The sequence below is a fragment of the Mesocricetus auratus genome, unplaced genomic scaffold (genome assembly GCF_017639785.1).
Source record: "Mesocricetus auratus isolate SY011 unplaced genomic scaffold, BCM_Maur_2.0 Super-Scaffold_100006, whole genome shotgun sequence".
Taxonomy (NCBI): Eukaryota; Metazoa; Chordata; class Mammalia; order Rodentia; family Cricetidae; genus Mesocricetus; species Mesocricetus auratus.
In genome coordinates, this window is record NW_024429190.1 from 105,157,585 (window position 1) to 105,181,925 (window position 24,341).

At 47.1% G+C, this 24,341-nt stretch overlaps 2 protein-coding genes across 3 annotated transcripts in view; one reads left to right on the plus strand and one right to left on the minus strand.

Annotated features, from left to right (window-relative positions):
* Nucleotides 1-6,612, plus strand: part of Capn7 (calpain 7) — a 34,588-nt gene extending 27,976 nt beyond the window's left edge. The window contains exons 15-21 of one of the 2 annotated variants that reach the window (XM_005085227.4): nucleotides 581-716; nucleotides 1,179-1,254; nucleotides 2,738-2,883; nucleotides 3,712-3,774; nucleotides 4,218-4,348; nucleotides 5,302-5,394; nucleotides 5,480-6,612. In XM_005085227.4, the coding sequence (XP_005085284.1) occupies nucleotides 581-716; nucleotides 1,179-1,254; nucleotides 2,738-2,883; nucleotides 3,712-3,774; nucleotides 4,218-4,348; nucleotides 5,302-5,394; nucleotides 5,480-5,624 (790 nt within the window). In that variant the 3' untranslated portion in view covers nucleotides 5,625-6,612. The remainder of the gene's footprint in view (nucleotides 1-580; nucleotides 717-1,178; nucleotides 1,255-2,737; nucleotides 2,884-3,711; nucleotides 3,775-4,217; nucleotides 4,349-5,301; nucleotides 5,395-5,479) is intronic. The other variant, XM_040747849.1, reaches the window with a different exon arrangement.
* Nucleotides 6,613-8,275: 1,663 nt separating this feature from the next.
* Sh3bp5 (SH3 domain binding protein 5) overlaps nucleotides 8,276-24,341 on the minus strand; it is a 67,856-nt gene continuing 51,790 nt past the window's right edge. Inside the window, exons 4-9 of the mRNA XM_005085228.4 lie at nucleotides 22,940-23,104; nucleotides 15,034-15,164; nucleotides 13,091-13,133; nucleotides 11,997-12,216; nucleotides 10,040-10,300; nucleotides 8,276-9,740 (exon numbers count right to left, since the gene is read on the minus strand). Coding sequence (XP_005085285.1) covers nucleotides 9,523-9,740; nucleotides 10,040-10,300; nucleotides 11,997-12,216; nucleotides 13,091-13,133; nucleotides 15,034-15,164; nucleotides 22,940-23,104 — 1,038 coding nt within the window. The 3' untranslated portion in view covers nucleotides 8,276-9,522. The remainder of the gene's footprint in view (nucleotides 9,741-10,039; nucleotides 10,301-11,996; nucleotides 12,217-13,090; nucleotides 13,134-15,033; nucleotides 15,165-22,939; nucleotides 23,105-24,341) is intronic.

Here is a 24,341-nt window from a genome sequence, read left to right on the forward strand (position 1 = left end):
TCCCAGTAGAAATTTTTCTATATTATTTATTATACAAAAACTTTTTAAAGGATGAAACAAAAGAATACTGATAGCTATGCTGAGTAATGGTGGCGTACACCTTTAATCTTACTCAGTACTTGGTAGGCAGAGGCAGGCAGATCTCTGGGTTCAAGACCCTCCTGGTCTATAGTGAGTTCTAGGACAGCTAGAGGTATACAGAGAAACCCTGTCTTGAAAAATAATAATTAATAATAAAAATCCTGATAGCTTAATTGTATTTGAAACACTTTTAAAAGCAGTGTTTAAAAGTTTAGCTGTGGGCTGGAGAGGTGGCTCAGCATTAAGAGTTCTTATGCTCTTGCAGAGAACCCACGTAGTGACTCATAATCATCTCTAACTCCAGTTCCAGAGAGTCAGATGCCCTCTCCCGAACTCCACAGGCACCAAGCACACACACTGTGCACATAGATACATGCAGGCCAAGCATTAATACACATAACATAAAAAATAGTAAATATCAGAAAAGATTTATCTTTTTAGAAGTTTAGCTGTATGAGAAACTTAATCATTGCTGTCTTTTGTTGATTTTATCTTTTAGTACTTGGGATGCTAAACAAGGACCTGTGAAAGATGCTTATAGCCTGGCCAACAACCCCCAGTACAAACTGGAGGTGCAGTGCCCACAAGGGGGTGCTGCAGTTTGGGTTTTGCTTAGTAGACACATAACAGACAAGGTAGGATACCTTCAAATGACACCATCACCACACAAATTCTTTCAAGTATAATTAACTGTTGGATCCATAGTTTTATCACCAGCCAGTTCCATTTGTATAGGTGGTCTAAAAATGTTTTCTCAAGTAAGTGATTATTATCATGAGGTAAATTTTCTTATTTTATAATTAGACACTTAAGTCTTAATCAGACTTCTCTAAAGGAGGAGTTTGCTTTTCAATGAGAATTTGAGGTTGATTAGAATATTCTGGAAGGGATTTGGAAAGGTTGGATCATTAGTTTTGATTGTACAAAGGTTAACTATAATCTTTAATCATTCACATAGTAGTCATTTATTCAGAAAAGCATGGCTTTTATAGAACTAAGTAGCTGAAATATTCTTGAAAATGAGTTCAGTAAGCATTTAGAATGGAGAACATCTTGAGTCCATTTTCCTAAGCACCTTGGGTTCTCTGTGATTTTAGGATGACTTTGCAAATAACCGTGAGTTTATCACAATGGTTGTGTACAAGACTGATGGCAAGAAAGTTTATTACCCAGGTAAGTTGTGTTGAGCAGACAGCGAAACACTCTTATTTAGATAACTGAGTTGGAAAGGAAAGACTTGTATGTAGATGGCATGTAGAAATCAGTAATAATTATGCTGTTAGACTAATAAAAACCAGCAAAACAGATTGAGTATTTAGTTATTGTTTGAAACTTGGAATTTGGGTTTATATGTTCTTGTGCATTATCATTGGGACTTAATTTCTAAGATGTGCAAAGGTCTGTAAACCACCAAAGAGAGAACATAGGGAGAAATGACAAGGCTTGATCTTGTGTCTAAAAATAGCATTGAGTTCTTCTAAGCATTTATTAGTTATAGTCCCAAGTGAAGCAATTTTATTTGAGAAATGAAGATGGTTTGAAATTGGGTTGTTGTAGATTTACCTTTCAGTAGGGTTGTATAGGACTTTCTGAGTTGATGTAGGGGGAACCCTAGAACCCAACAACAGTTGATGATATAGTGAGGTTTGATATAACCTAAGCAATGGTATCCGTGAGGAAAAAAAGAGAGCATCTCTGTTTCCTGCTGTTCGAGAGGTCAGAGAAGATGTAGATGGAGGCTCAGTAGGAAGGTAGCTCTAGAGAGGATCAGAATTAGTCGATGTCTTTTTGTTCAGTCACTGAGGAAAATGTGAATTCTTCATTATTATACTGGTTATAGAAAGCACTAAACCTTACCAGTCAATATCTCTCAGTCTGAAGTTGGCATGACACATAAGGTCCAGTGGTCTGTGCCAAGTCAAACTAGCTGTTTTCAAATGCTGATCATTATATAACTAAAAAACAAAACCCCAAATATTTTCCTAGCATTAAAATTTTATATGGGTTTATAATTTCAAATACATCTATTACCCCCTTTGCTTTTAAAACTAGCTAAACAGTGTTCCCTCTTCTATGTGTAGTCATTTTTCCGAATACTTCTAGGATTACAGTTTTATTTTCATTACACTAGAACAGGCATTTTCACTCTCCATTAATAGAGACACTGATTTAAAAATTAGCCCCTGGGCTGGTGAGATGTCTCAGTGGATAAAGATTTTGGTGGCCAAGTTTGACAGCCTGAATCTAATCCCTGCTACCATATGGTGGAAGGGGGAGACTGACTCCCCCAAGTGACCCTCTGACTTCCACACGTGTGAGCACACAAATCATCATTAACAAAAACCCTTTTAAAAAGCCCCACCAAATCATTAGTGAAAGGAAGGTAAGATTAGTGGTTAAGAGGAACTTTAAGAAGCTAATTTAGCCGGGCGGTGCATGCCTTTAACCCCAGTACTTTGGAGGCATAGGCAGGTGGATCTCTGCGAGTTCCAGGACAGCCAGGGCTGTTACACAGAGAAACTCTGCCTTGAACCGCCGCCCCACCCCCAAAGAAGCTAATTTAATATCCTCCAAGTTGGGGGGAGGGTGTGCTAAATAGATGTCTTTATATACTTATTGTGTCTTTGAAAACCTTTTCTGTAAACTCACTGTGCAGCTGACCCACCTCCATACATTGATGGAATTCGGATCAACAGCCCTCATTACCTGACTAAGATAAAGCTGACCACACCTGGAACTCACACCTTTACCTTAGTGGTTTCTCAGTATGAAAAACAGAACACAATTCATTACACAGTCCGGGTAAGAAATTCACCAACCATGAAACAAACCATGTAGTGACAGGGTCTACGACATGCCTGCTTTACATGTTGGACTACTTGAAGACTTTTGAGATAGGGTCTTGCTTGCTATGTACGGCCTCGAGCTCACTATGGACGGGCCTTGAATTCATATACTTTGACCTCAGCTTCTAGAGTGCTAGGGGAAAGTTTTTTTCCTAAAATCATTTTCTGTTTTTATATGTTTATTAAGTAATTATGCTCCCTGTAAAAATGTGAGTTGTACTTTGAATAACATTTTGGATGAACACATACATTCTCATGATTTATCCCTGAGATAATGTGGTATATTAGATTAATAAATGGCAAGTAAATGACAACTTTCAGAAGACATGGTGGTGGCGGCACACACCTGTAATCCCAGAGGCAAGAGGATCTCAAGTCCAAAGCCAGCTTGAGTCCTTGTCTTAAGCCTCCCAAAAACAAAAACCATTTTTAACTATTTTTATTTACCTATACTGCTCACATTGCTGCAAAGTTCATTGTTATTTTGTTGTACATAGATTTGCTTGTCACATAAGTTCAATTTGAATGGATTTTTAATGGTAAGAGACATTGGGAACTTTGTTCTTCAGTCACAGAAACCAAGGTCTGGCAAAATTGTCCTAAGTCATACAAGTGACAAAGACAGGATCCCTTAGTTGCCAGTTAGTTAAGTCTGACTTGATCCCAACTAGTATTTTAGCTGTAGAATAGATCCAATGGGTTCCTTTAATCCCTTTATAAGTTCCTATGATATTTCTCAGAATAATTTTTGTTGGACCTTACCTTTTTTTTTTTTTAAATCTAGGTATATTCAGCATGCAGCTTTACTTTTTCGAAGATCCCTTCACCATACACCTTATCAAAACGGGTAAGAACATCTGTGGGTTGTAATCTTTCTGTTCTTTTTAGCCTTTTAGAAATCCATTTCCTTTCACGCTCTCATTAACACACTTTCTGGGATTTTACTGAAATCAAAGGAAACAAATGTTTGCCTAGTTTGGTTAGAATAAAAGATCATTAGTGGCCAACACTGTTTCTGTGCAAATAGAAAACAGTAAGCCTAGAGAAGGGATTGGTGTAACTTTGCTTGTTAGAAGTCCTCTTACATGAACTCAGAGAATTTGAGAATGGCTTGCAGTGTGGGTAAACTAAAAGTGCAGATGTTTCTAGGGAGGACCCCTGGTGGGAGGTGATGGTAAAACAGCCTGGCTGGCTGAAGACTTGGACTGTCAGTGACAAAGACTGAGAACAAACGCAAACCATGGTGGAATCGGAATGTGAAATTTTACTAAGACAAACTTTATTTTGTAGATTAATGGAAAGTGGAGTGGTCAGAGTGCCGGAGGATGTGGAAATTTTCAGGAGACTCACAAAAATAACCCCATCTACCAATTCCATGTAGATAAGACTGGACCGTTACTGATTGAGCTGAGAGGACCAAGGTTTGTGATGAGCGGCTGCCACGATTTCTTTCTGTGCTGATGACTGAATGAACCTAGGGCCTTGTTCATGCATGCTAAGCAACCACTCTACCACTGAGCCGTATCCTCATTAACTTAAAATCCTGAGTTTTAGTTAATGGAGATATATTAAAACTGGCTTTAAGGGGACAAAGTTTGGAAGCAAACATAGGCAAAGGATTTATGTTAACGATGACATTATAGAGGAGAGGTCAGCCTTCAGTAAATGGTATGGAATTCAGTATCCATGTATAATAGTAATTTAACCTATCTCACACCACACCTAAAAATCAGTTCTAGATTTAAAAGTAAACAATAACTTGTAGAATATAATACTGATGAATATCTGGTATGAAACACTGTTCAGTGCTATATGAGCCGTGTGCTAACTGTTAATTTAGGTTTTACTGCCAAGCTTTCTCCTGCTCTGTAGGGTTTTCTGTCAATTACAATGACTATATTTAATTTAGAAATATATGTTAAATGATGTTTATCTTTTATATTATTCCCCGGGGGGCCTGTAGTTAAAAAGAAAGTCTAGCCTGGAGTGATGGCCCAGCACCTTTAATCCCAGCATTCAGGTGGCAGAGGCAAAGATTTCTCTGAGTTTGAGGCCAGTTTGGTCTACATAGTGAGTTCTGGGACAGTCAGGGCTACTTACTGAGACCCTGTCCCAAAAACAGAAAGTCTGTTTTAAGGTAAGCTTGATGCATTATTAGTCTTTATGGATTTGATTTCAAAGCTAAATAGAAATTATGAATAAAAATGTGTGTGTGTGTGTGGTTTCAGAGTACTGTTTCCTCTTGGTAAAAACTGAAGCATATATGCATATACATGCTTTAATAGTTCACCTACACTTACAATAGTTCACCTACACTTACAATGTGTATTTGAAAATTTACTAATATAGGAATGCTGTTTGATTTTAATACTAGGCAATACAGTGTTGGATTTGAGGTTGTAGCAGTTTCCATAACAGGAGATTCTGGTCCTCATGGCTTTCAGAGGAAATCTAGTGGCGACTATAGGTAAGCTGGCATTTTGTTTGTGTTTAGTGTATACTTTATGTGGCATGATGGTCTGTAAACCTTACTCTCATTTCCCCTAATATAGGTGTGGATTTTGCTACTTAGAATTGGAAAATATACCTGCTGGGGTCTTCAATATCGTCCCCAGTACTTTTCTGCCTAAACAAGAAGGACCTTTTTTCCTGGACTTTAACAGCACTGTCCCCATTAAGACAACACAACTCCAATGATAGAGAGCCCTCGGCTATTACTGGATCCCACACTTAGCAGTCATCAATTCTTCATGACAGTAAACCATCAGACTGGAGTTCAATCAGACAGGCTACAGTGGAGTCTGGTACTTGTGGTGTTTGGTAAGAATTGTACATAGTCGAATTACCTTAATCATCTAACGCACTGTTTACATGGTTTTGTGCATACAGAGTTGGCATGTATTTAGGGCTACTTTGTACAAAAATTATATATGATTACAGATTAGATTCAGCTATCACTGTGAGATGCTTTTGCTAACAGGACAAGGAAACTGAAACAAGATTAGAACGAGGTTCACAGACCCACTGAATGCAAGAGCAGGCTATTTTAGTATCTTGAAATATTTACATTATGTTTCCCGTTTTTATAGAGCACGTGAGTTTAACTTGTTCATGTTGAACCCCACCATACATCTTAGGCAAGTAATTACCAAATGAATGTCATTATAATTAATTTGAATTTTTACTGTGTCTTTAAATGTTTATTGTTGCCTAGATGTTATGAGAGAATAAAGCTTTAAAAAGTACCATTTAGCTTAGCGTGAGGATGCTCAGGCTTAAGGATGAAGGCTGTCAGTGTTAGATACATCATCCATTGTAGACAGAACTGAGGTATAGTTACTGTTGCCATTTTTTTAATTCTTAGGTTGGTGAATGTAGTAATCTGAGACTGGAAATTAGGTTAAAGTAGAGTTTTTAAATTACTCTGTAGTGCTTTCATAATGGATTTGGAGAGTCCTTAAGAATTTAGTATGTGGTGATTGAGTTATACCGCATTCATAAAAAGTAAGTTGCCAGGAATTAATGTGGTGTAAATTCCCATTTGTTTACATAAAAGTCATCAGTACAGAATGATGCTCAAGATTTAAAAGTTCTGAAAAATAGGATGGGATCTGTCATTGTCTCTACTTTATAATTATCAAAACTATTTCTACTGCCTTTAATTGAAATAAAATATTTATAGTTATGGAAAGTGTCTTTATTGAGCTATCTACAGTGTTCCTTGTAAAAGACAGATGTGCATATGAAAACACATGTTTCAAGGATAGCTTTTAATTCAGTAGTTGGAAGGTTTGTATCAATGAGATTCCACTTAGCCACATAAGGAATATAAGGAGAAGGGTTAATTTCTGCACTCAAAAACCTAGTAGAAGGGTGAGAGGCAGCATTTGGCTTAGCATGTCCAAGGCCCTGCGTTCAATCCCCAGGAGCACAAAAACAAAACCGAGTCAAGAAAACCTGTATGTAAACAGAATCGGATCCTGTAATCAAGCTCTGTGGAGAGTACAAGTGTACAGGTAAGGCTGGACCAGACACAGTCACAGTCTCTCTCTCTCTCACTTCCCTCCCCTCCCATTTGAACTTGAAGCTTCAAATACAGAATAGAAAAGTAGCCAGGAGTTATATTTTGCTATGAACTTACTCATCATGCATACTCTTTTTAATCTTCCCAGTGGCTAAGCCAAGTACAGGCACTATTACTTCTTTTTACAGCTGGGGACACGAGCCTGAAGGATCACAACCTGCAGCCCAGCTGCTTTGCATGTGGGACAGCAGGCTGGAAGTGGCAGTTGGAATTGACAATTGGATTTGTGTTGTAGGAAGGTGACTTCATTGAATCAGAAGCACAATAGAGGAACAGGTTTTTTTTTCCCCCCCAAGACAGGGTTTCTCTGTATCGCTTTGGAGGCTGTCTTGGAACTCACAGAGATCCGCCTGCCTCTGCCTCCCGAGTGCTGGGATTAAAGGCATGTGCCACCAACGCCTGGCTGAGGAACAGGTTTTTTAAAAAGGGAAAAATTAGAGATTGCTAGAAGATAGGAGTCAAAGAGCAGTGAATCCCAACACTGCAGAGATGACGAGAGGCCTGCTTCAACTTAGAAATGTGAGGAAGCGATAGGAAACAGGGAGGTTGTGCTCTCCCAGGCCGATGGGGATGGGGAACTGAAGCAAGAGGCCCAATTAAGGGATATAGTGCTATGCTTCCCAGCACAAGAAAATTCCATCTTCTACATGCTCATGGGATTTTATTGTGTGACTCCCACGTAAAAGGCAAATGGAAGAAACAACATTCAGGGTGACAGATATGTGAGCCAGAAATCCCCCGTGGTGTATCCTGAACATCAGACCACACAACTTTACCTCATAAACGTTGGCAGGAAGGGGAAATGCGTGAAGTCTCAGCTGCAGAGAACAGAGCAGTTGGAAGGGACTTCCAGCAACTGAGAGTATTAACTAATAGGCAACACTAAATAGGCATTTATCCCACAACACATTTCAGTGTGCAGCATAGACATTAAAATCTGGTACTCCCTTGAAAAAGTGCCCAAGTGTAAAACCAGACTGACAGATGAAACCATATTGCAGGATGTTAGCCCCTATCCCACCCCTCCCCCAGGAGAATATTCTAACCAGTGAAGCTGAATGTCACCTGTGGCTGCCTGCCTGTCTCTCCTCGGTGCTCACCTGTGTAACATCATGAGTGGAATTCGAATCCAGGCCTTGGGATTGATCTTAAATGACCAGGATTACCACCTTATCTGAAAATGAGAGCAGATGCCCACAGAACTCATGGTCTTTCTTAAAGCAACAGCATTTCCCAGAGTAAGACAACAGTGGGCTTTCTCATCTGAAGTCACAAAGTTTTCTTAGTTTTTATTACCCTCAAGGTATTAAAACAAGTACAAAATAACCTTGTAATTAGGATACTATATTCATCAATAAAAAAGGAGACACCACTGTTGTATGAAGCTATACACACATAGCTAAAATATACAAGCTATGACAGAATTAAGAGACAATTTGAAATGGGGGGGTGCTTTTTTCTTCAGAAAAGCCAAATCAATAAAACAGGACAAATAAAATACAGTGCCCCAAATATGCATAACCATAAACAGTAAGTCTAAACACGCTACTATTATCATGACATCCATTGCTTCTATTTACCAGCCTCTGCCAGTAACATGCCCACTCCCTTTCCTAGCTTTAAGGACCGTTTCCTCTAAGAAATACTAGGTGCAGCATAACCCTTAAATAATCGCAATTATTGTAGAAGTTACAGCCTAAAGAGAAATCAACTTGTCAGTCTAGAGAGAACAGTGGCAACCATTCTTCACATGCACTTGTCTTAGAATAAACCCCCCTCGGCGGTCAGGCCACGGTCAGGCTATAGAACCTCCCACGGCCACCAATCCCCTCTACGCTATGTCCCTGCCACCTCCTGACCCATCCCCACATTGGCATTCACTCACCTTTCCCACCCCCCAAAAGTGCGGTTCACGGTAGCTTCCTAGGATATGGTCCGTGGGTGTCCCAGAAGACATGCTTTCTTAAAATCTCCCTCTGAGCACCACGGGTGAAAGAAGATAATTCATGTTCTCACCATTGCTCTTAAGCTTCCACCAGGTCCAAACAATGTGTTCTGAACACTTGAGTGTGTGTCTGTGTGAGTTTTAAAATTATTTTGGCGCCCTGTGATACAATGGAGAAAACATCTCAGTTTCCCCAAACAGAGGGAAGAGGGGACAGAGATGTGGGCTAAGTGATCCCAGTCTGGCTAAGTGTCCAGTTCTCCTCCTGGCTCCGGTTCCTTCACAGAAACTAGTTATTGCTTCCACACTGCCGCCACAGGGAGCGTTCTGCAAAGGCCGTGACCCTGGTCACAGTTCACCTGCAATGGCTCTGCTCTGAAGAACACGCCAGCCCAAGAGCTCTTATCAGAGGGGGAATTCTTCAGCCCTCAAGGTCACTGAAACCTGGTTAGTGCAGTTGAGAGTAAATGCAAACTATTTGGCTTAGGTTAAATGATTATTGGCACGATGTTTCTTGAGTTTCATGTGTAAATGTGATTTGCACATGGGCCACAGCCCTGGTTGGATCAGCCAATCTGCACCATTTTTATGTCAGCAATAACCCCATCTCTTCCTTTTGAGCACTGTAGGGAGAGTTGCTTCATACGGGTTTCCAGGGCCTGGCCCTCAAGGGACGTGCTGCTTCTGCTCCTGCCCCTGCCGCCACCACTGCTGCTGTTGCCGAGAATTCGGTTGTTGTTGGCTTTGTCGTTCGTTTTATTCTCAGCCCCTTCCGCTCTGTCTCCTGTGGAGATACAAAGGTTGCCAAATGGGAGTTGACAGTTCCAAGAGTCCCACAGGCACTGGCATCAGCCGCCTGAGCCAGCCTCTGTGGTTCCCACTGCCGCCCACCAGGCATCTCGGGTTTCTCCAGCACTGGATGATGCACGGCATTTATTCCTTAGTGTGCTATCTTTTTGTAGAGGACTGTTCTAAGGAGAGACACGGGACCTCAGTTCTGTGTGATTGAAGCCGGCCAGGCAGGGGCCCCAGAAGAGCCCCGAGCAAAGGTATAGACAGTACACAAGTTGGGCTGCAACTTACCTCGTTCTACCTCACATTCGGGGGAGGAGGCCCCGCTGCATTCACTTCGAGGGCCCAGAATTGGAAACATCATTCCAAATTCAGACAGGGACACGGGGCTGGGCAGATCCAAGCTGCCGGGCCTTGCTACTGCAGGGTACTGGTCAGGCATTTCCGATGGACTCGTCGGTCCTGAACTAAAGCTGGATACAGACTGGGTTTCTGAGTCATCTTCAGACACTAAGTTGCTGCAGTTGTCGTCTTCAAAGGCTTCGGAAGCCACTATGATGAGAGAGGACATCAGTCACACGGAGTCTGCTAAGTAGCTCCCCAGTTCCTAAAGGCTTGATGCTCTCTGTGGGCAGGCAGTCCCACAGCATGGAGTCTGCTGGGCCTACACCTTTCCTGAGCCTTCTCACCAGCCTCCACAGCATTTGAAAGGAAGCGGCAGCAGTTAGCTCCTGGGCAAAGTCGGTGTTCTAGAGGAACTTCACTCCTGCTCTATAATCTGTGCCAGCAAGTGCTACCTAGGGAAAGGCTAGCTAGGCATGGCTAGGGCAGAGTGCACGTCTAGTACATACAAAGGTTTCCATCCCCAGCACTGAAGGAAAGGGGAGACAGATAAATTTAGACACTAGCCCTTTGTAATGTGTCCGACAACAGAGGCAATCTTACAGCGAAGACTGGAGGTCTTCCTTCTGGCATACGCAGCAAGAGCTGCCGGAATGTCTGTAGCATCTTCTGATCTCATGAGACGCCCTCAGCTGTTTGCAACAAAGAACAACACTCATTCTCAGTGTTCTGACTGTGCCCGAGTCTGTGGATCAGAATAGCCGAGGCGCAGAGACGCCATATTCTTTTCAGTCTCTCAGCCTGCATTCTCGCTTCTAAGACCCTTCCTAGTTCCCTTTACGCCTATGACATCTTTAAAAATGACCTTATAGCATTCCAGAGAGGATTGTTATAAGCACTATACTGCTTCAGACAGGCAGAATGAATTCAGATCCTAACTCCATTTCTGACTGTGTGGCCTTGTCACGCTCTACAGGCAGGACTAATGAAGTGACGTATAAAGTAACTCCCTCATAGCCATTGATTGCATTATAATTTCATTTCCCTTCAGCCTGGCAATTCAGCATCTGCTGATGGCCTTCAAGAATTGCTGAGGATGGGGCTTGAGATGGCCCAGAGGTGAAGAACACCTGCTGCTCTTCCAGAGGACCCAGGTTTGATTCCCAGCACTCACACAGAAGCTCGCAACTGCCTGCAATTCCAGAGGACCCGACATCCTCTTCTAACACCTGGCAAGCATGCGGTACACACAGACACACGTAGGGAAGACACTCCTACACAGAACGTCCGAGGATGAGGCCTAAAGCAGCCACAACAGATCATTCCACGGGAAAAGAAAAGCCGTGAAGTGTTGAGTGTCACAGTGTAGTTTTCTTGATGATAAGCACACACTAAATTCTCTATCCTATCTGCACAGGACATCCCCGGACAGACGAGACCCGTGTGGTCAGACCCCAGGGAGGCCTGCCAGCTGTCACTTCTCACAACCCTCCTCAGCACGCTACACAGCACAGGAGACACTGTCCCCATCACACAGTGTCCCGCATGAAGGCCCACTATAGCCCACACGCAGTGGTAAAGTGGGGTCGGAGTCAAACCTGGGCCCCAAGTCCCTTTTAAATCTGTCCTCAACTTCTTAAAGTCGTGAATGTTCTAATGTGTACTTAGGCTCTTTAAGAGGGGTGGAGGTGGAACAGGGACACTTCCCAAACTTACCTGACCACAGAATGCTAACATTCAGCAGCAAGCCAACGAACACAGTGTCCCACAAAACACGAGAAACCACCCAAACAGCCCGCAGGGCTGCCCAGTTCTCCCGTTCTCCAGCAAAGATGGGCAAAGGATAGGGACTGCGGCCCTGAAAGCAGATCACACACGCTGTGTGGTCCCTGCCGGAGACACTCACCAGAAATGGCATCAGGCTCAGGCTTGTTCCCAGACAGACTCTCCACGGATGAGACGCTGCCCTCAGCCCCCACGCCACAGCCCCGAGGACCCATGGCATTGGAACGCCGCCGCTCATGTATCTCGTCAGAGATCCTCTCCAGGCTCTTCAGGGCCGCCTTGTACTCGCCTTTCGCCAGGGCCAGCTTGGCCTGAAGGTCATCCACTGTCTTCTTCAGTTGCTAATGGGAAGGCGGAGGACCCGGTGAGCCAGCCAAAGTGACTCTGCCTCTATCCCCATTGAGAGAGGGGCTTCACATGACTACAACACAGAACTCCCTAAAATGCCCGACATGATCATGATGGTCTTAAGGAGGATCCCATTACTTTCATCATAGCTACCCATTCACTATAAAAAAAAAAAAATCATGGGCTGGAGAGATGGCTCAAAGGTTAAGAGCACTGGCTAGTCTTCGAGAGGTCCTGAGTTCGATTCCCAGCAACCACATGGTGGCTCACAACCATCTGTAATGAGATCTCACACCCTCTTCTGGCATGCATGCCAGAACACTATATGCATAATAAATAAATAAATCTTTAAAAAAAGAAAGAAAAGAAAATCAGTACATGTCCACACCAGTCCATGTGATAGATGAGACTAGGCAGAAATGGTAATTAATACAATGTGGCCCCCAGGGAAGGAACAGGAGACACCTAAGTCCCGTAGCCTCCTTACTTGGTCCCAGACAGAGTTCTTCGTCTTGTATCTGAATCACCTGTAGGGCCACTTACAATGCAGATGGCTGACCCAACCCCAAAGGTTCTGAGAGCAGGGTGCAGAGCCTGGGAACTGTACTACCAAAAAGTTTCCGGGACTACTGACCTTGGGAGCTCACACTGAGACCTAGTAAGTTTAGTGTGATTCAGTGAGCAGGGGGCACTAGCTCCAGACAACACCCAAGACTATCTGAGAACCAAAGCCTAGGAATACATTTCTCCATTCTCCTCTCACAGCACTTGGGTCACCCAAAGGCCTGCCATACCACACTAAAGTCGAGTTTTGAGTGTGGGGAGGGTTGGAGAACAACACAGTGGCAAATCCAAGGTCACACATACCTCCAGCTGCACGTAGTACTTAGCCTTGAGCTCAAAATAAGGCCTGCAGAAGACAGGAAGAAAATATAAGACTAGGATCTCATGGTGAACTCCTGCAGATACATCCATGTCAGCTGGTCGGGCCATACAGGATTTAGGCCACGGCAGTGACAAAGACACCGGCAGAGCTACTGGTTGGCCCAAGGCCTCAATAGATACGTAAGGTCAGTAGCCTCCTCAGGATTCTGGAAACCTTGCATCCTGGTTCATTTTACTCTAGGGAGACTGCTTGGATCTACTGACCAATAGAAGAAGAGGGGCTGAACAACAAGTGCTAAAAAAAAACTTTCCCTCTGCTGAGACCAACTGTGGGAGGAAGAGACACCACTCCGTGTCAGCTGGGCACAGCAGGACATCCTCAGCCTCAAGTCAGCCCTCTTGCTCCCTGATCAAGGCCAGGTGCCAGCCGCTGAAGCAACCAGGTCACAGGAAAGGAAAAAGTGGAGTCCCCTGGACTCCGGGTCAGACAGAAGAGCTGGCACTTGGTAGCAGCTCTGGTGTCTGAGCGAGTCCCGCATCTGTAATGGCGGGTGACAACACACTGCAGGACCGCTTTGGCGCCTAAGGAAACATCTGAGATGTGGGCATGAGCTCCTTTTAGTGACCAAACAGAGTGGACATCAGCCCCGTCGAGGTGCAGAGGAAGTATGGTAGGTGCCCACGGGATGTCCAGGTAAGAGGAATGTGAGCATGGGCGTCAGCGATGGGGAACAAGGGAAGGGATGTGACCAAAGCAACGGGAAGGAGGGGTGGACCCGCCAGAGCCCCTGAAGCCACTCCACGGAAGGCACTGACTGGCATCTAGTCTCATAGGCAGAAAAGAGGCATCCAAAGGTATCTGGAGAGGCTGGCAGAGTGTGGCCGCGGGGATTTTGTTTCCTTAGTGATGAGGGGCAGGTTGAGTGTGAGAGGAGAGCACAGGGGGGCACCGGGGACTTTAAACTCCATGCATTCACACCAAGCAAGGCGAGCAGCTTGGAAGGCTTCTCCCTAAGCCACGGGGTAGGGGAAGGGAGGGGCTTCCAGGGACCCTCACCACCTCTCCCAGTGGTGTCCCCCGAGACGGTCCCATATATCTGTCTACTCAAGGACAGTAGCAAACACGGACATTTTCTATAGATGCGTGTGAGAAATCTGAGGGCAAGCCCCGGAGAAGACACGGGGGCAGTTCAGAGCAGACAGGATCAACCTCTCCCTTTAGTAACTCCTCTTACTCACCCTGTGCGTCCTCTCACCTGAACACAGGTTCTCTGTCAAGCTTCTGGCTGCCCAGTCCCAAGAGGAGCAGACAATAGCTTAGCAAATGCTTTCTGTCCCAGCTCTGATTCACTGTTGGGTCCTCCCGGAGGCCCAGGGAATGAAGCGGGGACCCTGTCCCTCCAGCCATGTTTTCCCACTCTAACCATTACTCTGTCAACACACTAGGGAGAAGAGCTTGGGGAAAGCGCCACTGGCCAGTCTTGTAGCGTTTCACCAGCTCTCAGTCCACGGAGACCACGGAATGCAGAGCAGAACTCACCCCTGCTACGCTGACAGGTAAACCGAGGGACAGGGCCTTGTCCGGTCCATACCATCAGCTACAGAGCTGGGAGTACAAGCCGAGTCGTCCTCCCCACCCCCAAGCACAGCCTATAGGCCAGGTAGATAATGGTTTGCTTTGGAAATTCCTTTTTCTGTGTGGCCCATGAGAGTCGAATCTGGAGCAATTCTCCTGCCGGCCCCCCTTGCCCACGGCAGCAGCGATGGGTGTCACATATGACGGCTGAGGCACAGGGCACTAGGCAGGGAGCTCCAGGGCCTAGCTATATAAAGTGCTTGCTTAGGCAGCCCCTCAGTGGAAGTGGGTAAGAGGCGGATGCAGACGAGAGCTGCTCCCGCCCAGGGAAGAGCGCGCCCAGACTTACTTGGACTTGCTGATGGCCCGCTTGAGCTTCTTCTCCAGCTGCCGCATACGGCCCATGGCCGCGTTGTACCTGGCTGCAGTCTCCTTGTGCACCAGTTCACTCCTCGTCTTGGTCTGCTCCGCCTCCATGACCTTTCAAACGACAGCAGAGGTCAGCCTGGGCAAGCCCAGGACGGCTCCCCGGCTGGCATATACGGCTTATACTCGAGTCATTTAAGAAAACAGAAAGAGGTTTCCCTTGAGTAAATCTACAGAAGATCAAGATTAAATGTCGGTAACACAGGATCCGCTTTCTTCCTGATACGGTTTTGAAAACGTATACGTTAGCCTGCCGGATAACATACCCAAGTTGACTATAACAGTGACTGGGAAGTAAAATCAAAACGTGAAAAAAATCCTGAGAAATCTGTGAAATACCCAGATTCAACCGTTATCTATTTCCTTCCGCATGGACCTGTGGAATCTGGGAGAAGCCTGGGGCCAGCCTGATGGGACAGGCAAATGGCCAAACAGCGCCAGAAAAGCCCAAAGGTCCTGAAGTTAGCTGGGCACAGAAAAGTCCGGAACACAAAGGGAGTCAGACTTCACATTTAACCAGTTATAATTAAAATTAAAATGAAAGGTGTTCATATTAGAGTTTGAGGTTTGCAAAAATCCACCATCAAGAGAAAGGCAGGGTTCTGGTGGAACACGGAACTAACCCTGTGGATAATACAACAGCAAGAGTCCTGAGCCCTGCAAACCGAGGAGAGCCGCGACAGCGTGGTCTTCCCTGTTTTTAAAGAAGCATCAGAGCAAGGCCTGGCCTGCGCGGGCAGCTACTGACCCGTCTTCTCTGTATAGCTGCCATACACTGCAGAACCAGAGGGATGGCGAGGCCACCGGGTCAGTCTCTGTTAACCCGAGAGGAGGGGCGGGAGGAGGAGTGGCCCTTGGCTACTCTCCGGGAGACCCCGGCAGGACACCTGTAGAGAGCCCTGTCTGTGGTGTCTGTGACTTGAGGGTAAGAGGAGGTTCATGGAAAGGTCACTGGCATCATCTGCCGTCCAGTCAGCCATGGTTCAGTGGTGACCCCTGGGACTGGTGCGATCAGGAAAGAAAACAGGACCGGCTGGCATCATGAGCAGTCAGGAGAAGTCACTGGTGAAGGTGGAGACCCCAGGATATGGGAGGAGCCAGGACTATGGGACAAGCACAAGGAAGGACAGAGTGGAGGCTGCCCGAGGCTAGGAGACAAGCTGTGCGTGGCGGCGCTGGAGACGTGGGGCCCTGTGGATCAGACGATGAGTGAGTTCCAGACACCGGACAAAGAGCTATAGAATTCAGTTCAGACTGCTGGATGCTGGGCTTCTCTTTGACTTGTTTCTATATTCCCTCTGAAGAAAGTATTTAACTCTTTTTTTTTTAAAACAAGAATCCAGAGTTAAGAGACTTTGTTTGGACTTTTTGTGCTGAATTTTTTGACAATGGGACATTTAAAAACATTTTTAGACGTAATTATTATTATTTTATGTGAGTGTTTTGCCTGCATGTATGTCTGTGTACCACACGAGCGCCTGTTGCCTGTAGAAGCCAGAGGAGGGTGTTGGATTCCCCTGGAACTGGACTTACAGGCAGTTATGAGTCAACAGGTGGGTGCTGGGAACAGAGCCTGAGTCCTCTGGGAGAGCAGCCAGTGCTATTTACTGCTGAGGCATCTCTCCAGCCCACCAGGGCACTCTGAAATGTTTGGCTGTATTTTATTGTTTTTGAGACAGGGTCTTTACTGTATAGCTCTGGCTGACCTGGAACTCAATTTGTAGGACCAGCTGACCTTGAATTTTCAAAGATCCATCTGCGTCAGCCTCCTGAAGGCTGGGATGAAAGGTGTGCACCACATGCCTGGCTCTGGCCTGTATTTTACACTGTGATATTAGTAAGAGGTCTCGGGACCATGGTCTAACAATGATGGGCTCGTGTATCAAACTGACAAGGGGCCAACAGTGCTGGTTAATTGTTGTCAGCTTGACTTAAGATGGGGTCGCTCGGGAAGGAGTGACTCCCTCAGACTGCCCTGTTGACTAAGCTGTGGGTCATTTCTTTCTTTTTCCTTTTTTTTTTTGATCAATGACTAAATCCAATTACTGGAATCCAAATTATCAGGAGCTAGTATAACATAAAAATTTCTTCCTTTATCAGGTCAAACCACTGCCATGATAATGTTTTTATGCTTGTGGAATAATAATTATGCTTTCACCTTATTACAATGTGTGTTTTATAAAGGTATAGTAATTTCTGAGGAAAAGAGGAGAGAAGAGAGTCAGGCTGTAGCGAGGCAACCTGCTGACTAAAGCAACTCCTTGGGAGTTAGAAGAATCCTTCCCTTTTTCATTCTAACACAATGGAACAAAATACACTAATAGTGTCTCATGCTTGACACTTGGGGAAACAGCAGTAACTCCAGTCTAGTCTTGAATCTTAAGTGTTAAATGAGTCGTATTATTATTATTATTATTATTATTATTATTTTAGTTTTTTGAGACAGGATTTCTCTGTGTAACAGTTCTGGCCATCCAGAAACTCACTTGGTAGAACAGGTTGGCCTTGTACTCACAGAGATCTTGTCTCTGCTTCCTGAGTACTAGGAGTAAAGGTACTTGCCACCACCGGGCTGGGCTTTTATTGAATTATTGACCTAATTTTACGGAGACTGAAAACCCCATGTGATTGGGGGGGGAGTCCTTCTGTGTATATGTTTGTCTGATTGGTTGATAAATAAAACACTGTTGGCCAATAGGGAAGCAAGATAGGTGGGACTAGGAGTTGAGGAGGATTCTGGGAAATGTAGTCAAAAAGTAGAGAGTCGCCATATGATCCCGGGACTGGAGGACACAAGTCTGGCGTTCTCGGTAAGATAAGACCTTATAAAAACATATATTAGTAATTATGCGTTAATAATTAAGTCAGAGCTAGCCATTAAGAAACCACAGCAAACGGCCAACAGCTTTATAGTTAATGTAGCGTCCTGCGTGTTCATTTGGGACTGACGCAGCTCAGGGACCAGGCTGGCGGGAAGAGCCACGTTAAACCCATGCTTCTCAGACTACACATCAGAGGCGAGGATTTCTGTACGTAACTGAATGGATCCACCCGGAGTAGACACAACCGAAAAGCCGCTGAACAGGAAGTGTCTCCTGGGAGAAGCAGGCGCTCCCCAGCTGGACACAGGCCCTCATTCTGCCTCAGCTCCCGGGCTGCAAACAGGCCGAATGGCTGCCTCAACTTAAACGCCCACATGCCCCAGGCACGCTCGGCTGTACTGCCGGCAACGCCGTGTGTCTCACCGTAAACTATTTGCCTTATCACTGTACTCCGTGTGCATCTCCCTCTCCATCTACGCGGCCTCCAGCTCTGCAAAGATACCCCACCACTACACACGGAGCTTCCTGCCCCATGGCCACCAAGCATGTCACCTTGGTTGCCCAGGCAACCAAGGAGCTCCCTCCAGTTGCAGCCTAGAGTCACGCATAGCTGTGTGCAGTGATGGGGGCGGGAAGTCAGGCATGACGGGGAGGCAAAGTCGGGGTCCCAGGGACAGACAGAAGTCCCCCCCCAAGAAATGCAGGGCCAGCATGGAGCAACAGAGACGGAGCCATGGAGGAAAGCCTTCCCTGGGCCACCCCTGGCTCCCCCCTTGGTCAGGTATTTAGTCCAGACTCAGATCCTTGTTCCCACCTCTACAAGGTACTCTTCTGTTTTACTGCCACCCCTTCTCACTGGTCAAGCACCTACTGGGGCAAAACAAAACAAAACAAAAACAAAAACAAGAGGCCAAACCTGGAGGTGATAGTCTAGCAGGGTATGAAAACTCCTGCTGCAGTATGTATTATTATTCAAAGATCCCAGTGTAGGATCCAGGCGGCTGGGCTGGCTCTGGCCACTCAGAAGAGCTGGGACAGCAGAGGCAGCATTTGGAGAGGGGTCTTGAGTATGTGGCATTTTGGGCAGTTGGTGGGAGTAAGTGTGTAACTGGTTTTGGTTTCATTATCTGAGATGCTGTATTCTCCACATATCCCCTGTACCATCTGGTACATGGTACAGGTTAACCCCATGTACCACCACGCCCAGCTTGGACGAGACACTTCTAACAGGCTTCAGCTTTCTTCTGCATCCATACGCCCCATTTGCCACTGCCATGGTATGACCCCCACGGGACACACAGGAGATGGGCAGTGGTGCTCAGCTCTCTCCACCCCTCTCTGAGCTAGAAGGCCAAAGGTGAACTTAGCTCAAGGAAACCAACTGTCTAAGGTGAAAGAGGTCTTCTCCTTCATTCAGGCAGTTTAGAATATTCTCCCGACATGGGCCTCGTCCTGGGGCCCCATCCACAGCCTCTCTCTAACCTGAAGCATCTATCCAGGTGGAGAGGGGCTTTCCCATCTCCTCACGGCCTCACTGAACAGCTCCAGACTGTTTGCTCTACACTAAGGAGGGGGCATTAGATGGCCCTTGACCCCCTTCAAGCAGTCTTCCATCCCAGCCTTCATGGCCATCCTGGAAGCCTGGAGGAGAGGCTGGCCACCTCTTCTCTCCAGGGGCCCCTGCTGCCAGCTTATCAACAAGGATTGCCTTCCCGAGTCCAAGCCACATTTCCCTCTTCTGCCACCTGGCCCTCCATAGTAGGCATCGGGAAAGCCAATTTCTCTCTGCCAGGCTGCCAGCACTCCTGTCTCGGAAAATTGAAAGCCGCTGCCTTCCCCAAAAGACTGCTTCAATATCAAAGCAGTCAAGTGCTGGAAATGTCTCCGCCGCCAAAACTCCCTCCGGTGCTGAGAAACGGCAGACACAGCCGTGTGCCCCAGGGGAGGCTGCTCAGCTACAGGCTTGGCAGTGATGCTGGAACTAACCGAGAACTGTCCCCATGGCCTGTCTGTGATGTCACATGTGACCACTAGAGGAGGATATCGGGGCTCCTGAGCACCTAGGGTGTTAGCTTCTGCTAAAGCTTCAAGTACGGCCATCTAATGCTATAAGAAACTCCACTCCCCAAGGAAACAGGCTTTCTGGCGTCTCCATGAGTCAGCTAGTCCCTGCACGGTCTTCTGCTAAGGCAGCCCTGGCGGCATGCTAGCCCCACGAGGTCTGGGAAACGGTCCATAGAACTCCCACTGGGAGGAATGCTCACTTCAGACAGAGGGTCACAGTCACTCATGCCACTTCAGAGCCAAACATGAGCATCTGGACTGCAGGAAGGACTGGGTCTACATTACCCAGCAGGCTGAGGCTCCAAATAGCGTATCGAGATGTAGGGGAAAGGTTGTGGTCTCCAGAGCACTTTTATGGTTTTTTTCCCCCGTTACCAGGGATGGATTTGGCTTCTTACAGGCTAAGGGCAAGTGCTTGTACTACCGAGCCATCTGCTCTGAGGAGAGAATCATTTCTCACCAGTTCAAGGAGATTCTTCCTAGGGCTATGCAACCATGATGGAACCAAAAAAAAGGAAACGCCACCCCTGAAGGGAAGGCCAAGCCTGTGACTCAGAACTCCCTGCTGGTTCACACAGGTTGCGGCCACCATAGCACAGGAACCAGATGCCTGGGTCCTTTGTTTTGGTGGCCAGAGGGTACATATCCGGTGGCCCATGGGCCACTGTGAAGCCCTGATGGGAGATGTCATTCTGTAAATCTGTCTCTCTTATTGGTTGTTGAATAAAGCACTGTTGGCCAATAGGGAAACAAGATAGGCGGGACTAGGAGTCAAGGAGGATTCTGGGAACGAGAGGCAGAGGGAAACACCATGTAGACCGCCAGAGTAAGAGGTCCGGACCCTTTTCTCCGGTAAGAGAAATACTTAGATTAACAGTTATGGGGTAAATACTTAAGTCAGAGATAGCCAGTAAGAAACCAAGCAAACGGCCATCAGCTTCATAATTAATATAGTGTCCTGTGTGTTATTTGGGGGTTCAGACAGCGCGGCAGGGCCCAGGCGACTGGCAAGGAAGACTGCACTCTACAAAGCTCCAACTGACCTGAGGAGGTCTGACGCTATCTCGTAAAGCTCCAGCAGACTGTTTTATGCGGACCCCAGAACACTGTTTCCAAAGACTAAGCATGTGGACAGTGTGAGGGTCTCAGGAGTCTAACCCACTACCATCAGCCCCATGGCTAAAATGTGGATTTTCTTATTTCATAGTAACAGATGCAGTGTTTTCTTTCTCCTTCCTTAAAAGGTAGGGTTCCCTACGTAGCCCAGGTTAGCCTTGATCCCCACCCCTCCGGCATTATAGGCATACACCACCATACGCAGGTTCATTTGGTGATTTCTGAAATGCTGCTACAGGTCTACAGCTTTGGAGGGCAAGAGGTTCAAGAGGAAAGGCAGGTTTCCTGCGGCTGGTTTAGTTGCTTCTTTTCCTCTACCAGGCTTGGCTTCGCACGTTTCCCAGCCTCCCCTTTAGGTTTGTCTACAGCTGACCCAGTAAGAATCTTCTCAGCCTTGCTGGGTCTACAAGCATCATGGCCACCAGGGGGCAGGAAGCTCACGGCCACAAGCCACAGGCATCTTGTCCACAGCCCCAGGTAGAGTTGGTAGAAAGTCAAGTCCGATCTGCCTCCTGAAGCCATTTGTATGTCAGGCTTTTCTATTTAAAGATACTCAAGGCCACCTTTAATCATCAGAACCCCCAGGGACTTTGCGCAACTGTGGCAGGTGGCTCTGATGGGGGGGGGGAGCAGCCACAGGGACTGACTGACTCCGACAGGCAGCCTTCCTGTCACTCACTGAAACCAAAGCTACAGTCTGCACCCAGGGACTGCAGCTCATCCGCTTGCCCTTTAACAGCCCCGTGGCCTCGTGGGAGGACAGGCTGGCACCCAGGGGACCAAGAATCAGGAGAGCCACAGCTGTACCTGGCAGAAGGGAGCAGCATCCAGGGATAGTCTGTGACACGCCCCTCTCCAGCAAACCCAAGCCCCCAGTGTCAAACCGTGGCCCTAACTGCTAGAGTAGCAATGTCGCCAGTGTGGTGACACTTGTGGGCCTCGAGGGAACAGGGCTGTAGGACCAGTGCCCTTCACGCAAGGGCCCCGAGGGGGCGGGGATGTGCTTGCCTGCAACGTGAAAATTCCCGGGTTCAATGCCTAGCACAGGAAGGCCCTGCGTACTTGTCAGTTCAAGAGGAGAGACGGCCCTCTGAGAGCCAGAAACAAGTTAAGATACCGCACAAGTCGGCCTTGGCTCTGGGCGGACTTCCTGGCTTCCAGAACTGTGAGAGAAAAAACTGCCCAGGCAGTTTACGGTATTTTGTTTAGTAGCCTACCTAGACCAAGACAATCATCGCTTCCAGTTCCGAGGAAGGTGGCCAGAGAGGAAGTCTGTCCTGGGAGCAGTTAGAGAGCCGAATAATGGTGACATAAATCCCACATGACAACCACGCCCAGCTAGTAATGCCTACGACAAGCTACTCCCCAGACCCCAACTTCACCTGGGAAGTTGACTGAGTGCCCACTTGATTCTGGCCGAGGCACTTCACCCACCGACATACACACCCAAGGGCAGGTTGAGACTGTTAACGGGCTTTCCACGGGGGTGAGCTGGGGTGGGGGTGGGGGGTTGGTCCTTCTGGTGTACTAGGAGTTGACCTTGGAGAGTATCCTGGTCCCTCTGGGAAACCAGACTCCACTGCCAAGACATTCAGGGACCATATGAACCAGACAAGTTTCAGGCAATATAGAGAAAGATTATGCTCACATGTCCCTGGGAGACTGTCATGCCTGAGTGTGACTTAAAGTCAGGCCAGCCAAAGACTACATAAAGCATACAGCCCATGACCATTACAGGAGCCTAGGTCTCTACTCCTGTGGGGAGACAAACAATATGCAGCATATAGGCCAGGGACCCACGACCAGCATCCACACGGGTCACCCTACCCTCTGAGTCGCGTGATTCAGCATCTCCTGCCAAGCGGAGTCGAACTGCCGTTTGTCATCCTCCAGCAGCCGCTGCTCGGCCAGGGAGATGGTCTCCTTGGCAGCACGGAGCACCTCAGTGGCCCTCTGGAAGTCCTGTGTGGCTTTCTGAGCTTCCAGCTGAGCCTGTTGAGAGAGAAGGTCTTGTGAGGCCTGAGGCAAAGGCCAGGAGTCCCACCCTGAGAGAGAAGTCGCAGTTCCTCCATACATGGGACAGGGTAACAGGCAGCTGACGGCTGAGTGGAACCCAGAGAGGTGAGCAGGCAGTCTTCAGTAGATAAGTCAATGCATGGGTGTTGCATCTGTGATGGCCACGGCTAAGCCGGCTGTAGCCATTCTCCAACGCCCTGGCTCAGAAACAAAGCCCAGGCAGGCGCAGCGGTCCTGGGCACCTACCTTCCCTGCACGTAGAACCCAAGTGCCCCAGAAAACATAGTTGTGGGACTTCATGCTACAGAGGAGACGTAGGAGCTGAAAACAGCCTCTCCTGAGATTCCAAAGCTCGCCAGAAGCAAGGCTTCAGGCAAACGTCCCACACGAGTGCCAGCCTAGCGCGGCCACTGTCTCAACCCACACTAACTGCAGAGGCAGGCCAAGGATGGCAGTAGCCAGGCCTGGGACCTACTACCAAAACAACCCTGCCTTCAGGAAGGCATCGGTAACACAAACTGCAGCCATCCTCACAGCCGCAGCAGCCCTCAGCCTGGTTCGTGATGCTTGTGTGTATATGCGTGTGTACACGCGTGTATGTGTACGGATACATGTGTGTACATGTGCGTGCTCGTGCGTGTACATGCTGAGAAGCCCGAGGTTAATCTTGGAGCCTTGTTCCCTGTGACAAGGTTTCTCACTGGCCTGAAATTCACCTAAGATAGGCGTCCAGCCAGTGAACTCCAGGAACCCATTCATCCCTCCAGTGCTGGGATTGCAAAGTCCATACCACCAGGCCTGGCTTCCTTATACAGGTTTTAGGTATTGAGAGGCCAGGCCCCGCTGCTTGCACAATGAGCACTTTTCTGGCTGAGCAATCTCAGGTCAAATGTGGTTATGAAGAAATGAATGCAGCCGAGCGTTGGTGGCGCACGCCTTTAATCCCAGCACTCGGGAGGCAGAGGCAGGCAGATCTCTGTGAGTTCAAGGCCAGCCTGGTCTACAGAGTGAGTTCCAGGATAGCCTCCAAAACAATACAGAGAAGCCCGGTCTCGAAAAGAAAAAAAAAAAAAAAAGAAATGAATGCAAACCTCTCTTGTGGCCTGGAGAGAGCTCAGTGGTTGATGTGCTTGCTACACAGGCGAGAGGACTAGAGGTTCAAATCCCCAAAACTCACATAAACGCGGGGGAGGTGTGGCAGCTTCCACTGCTC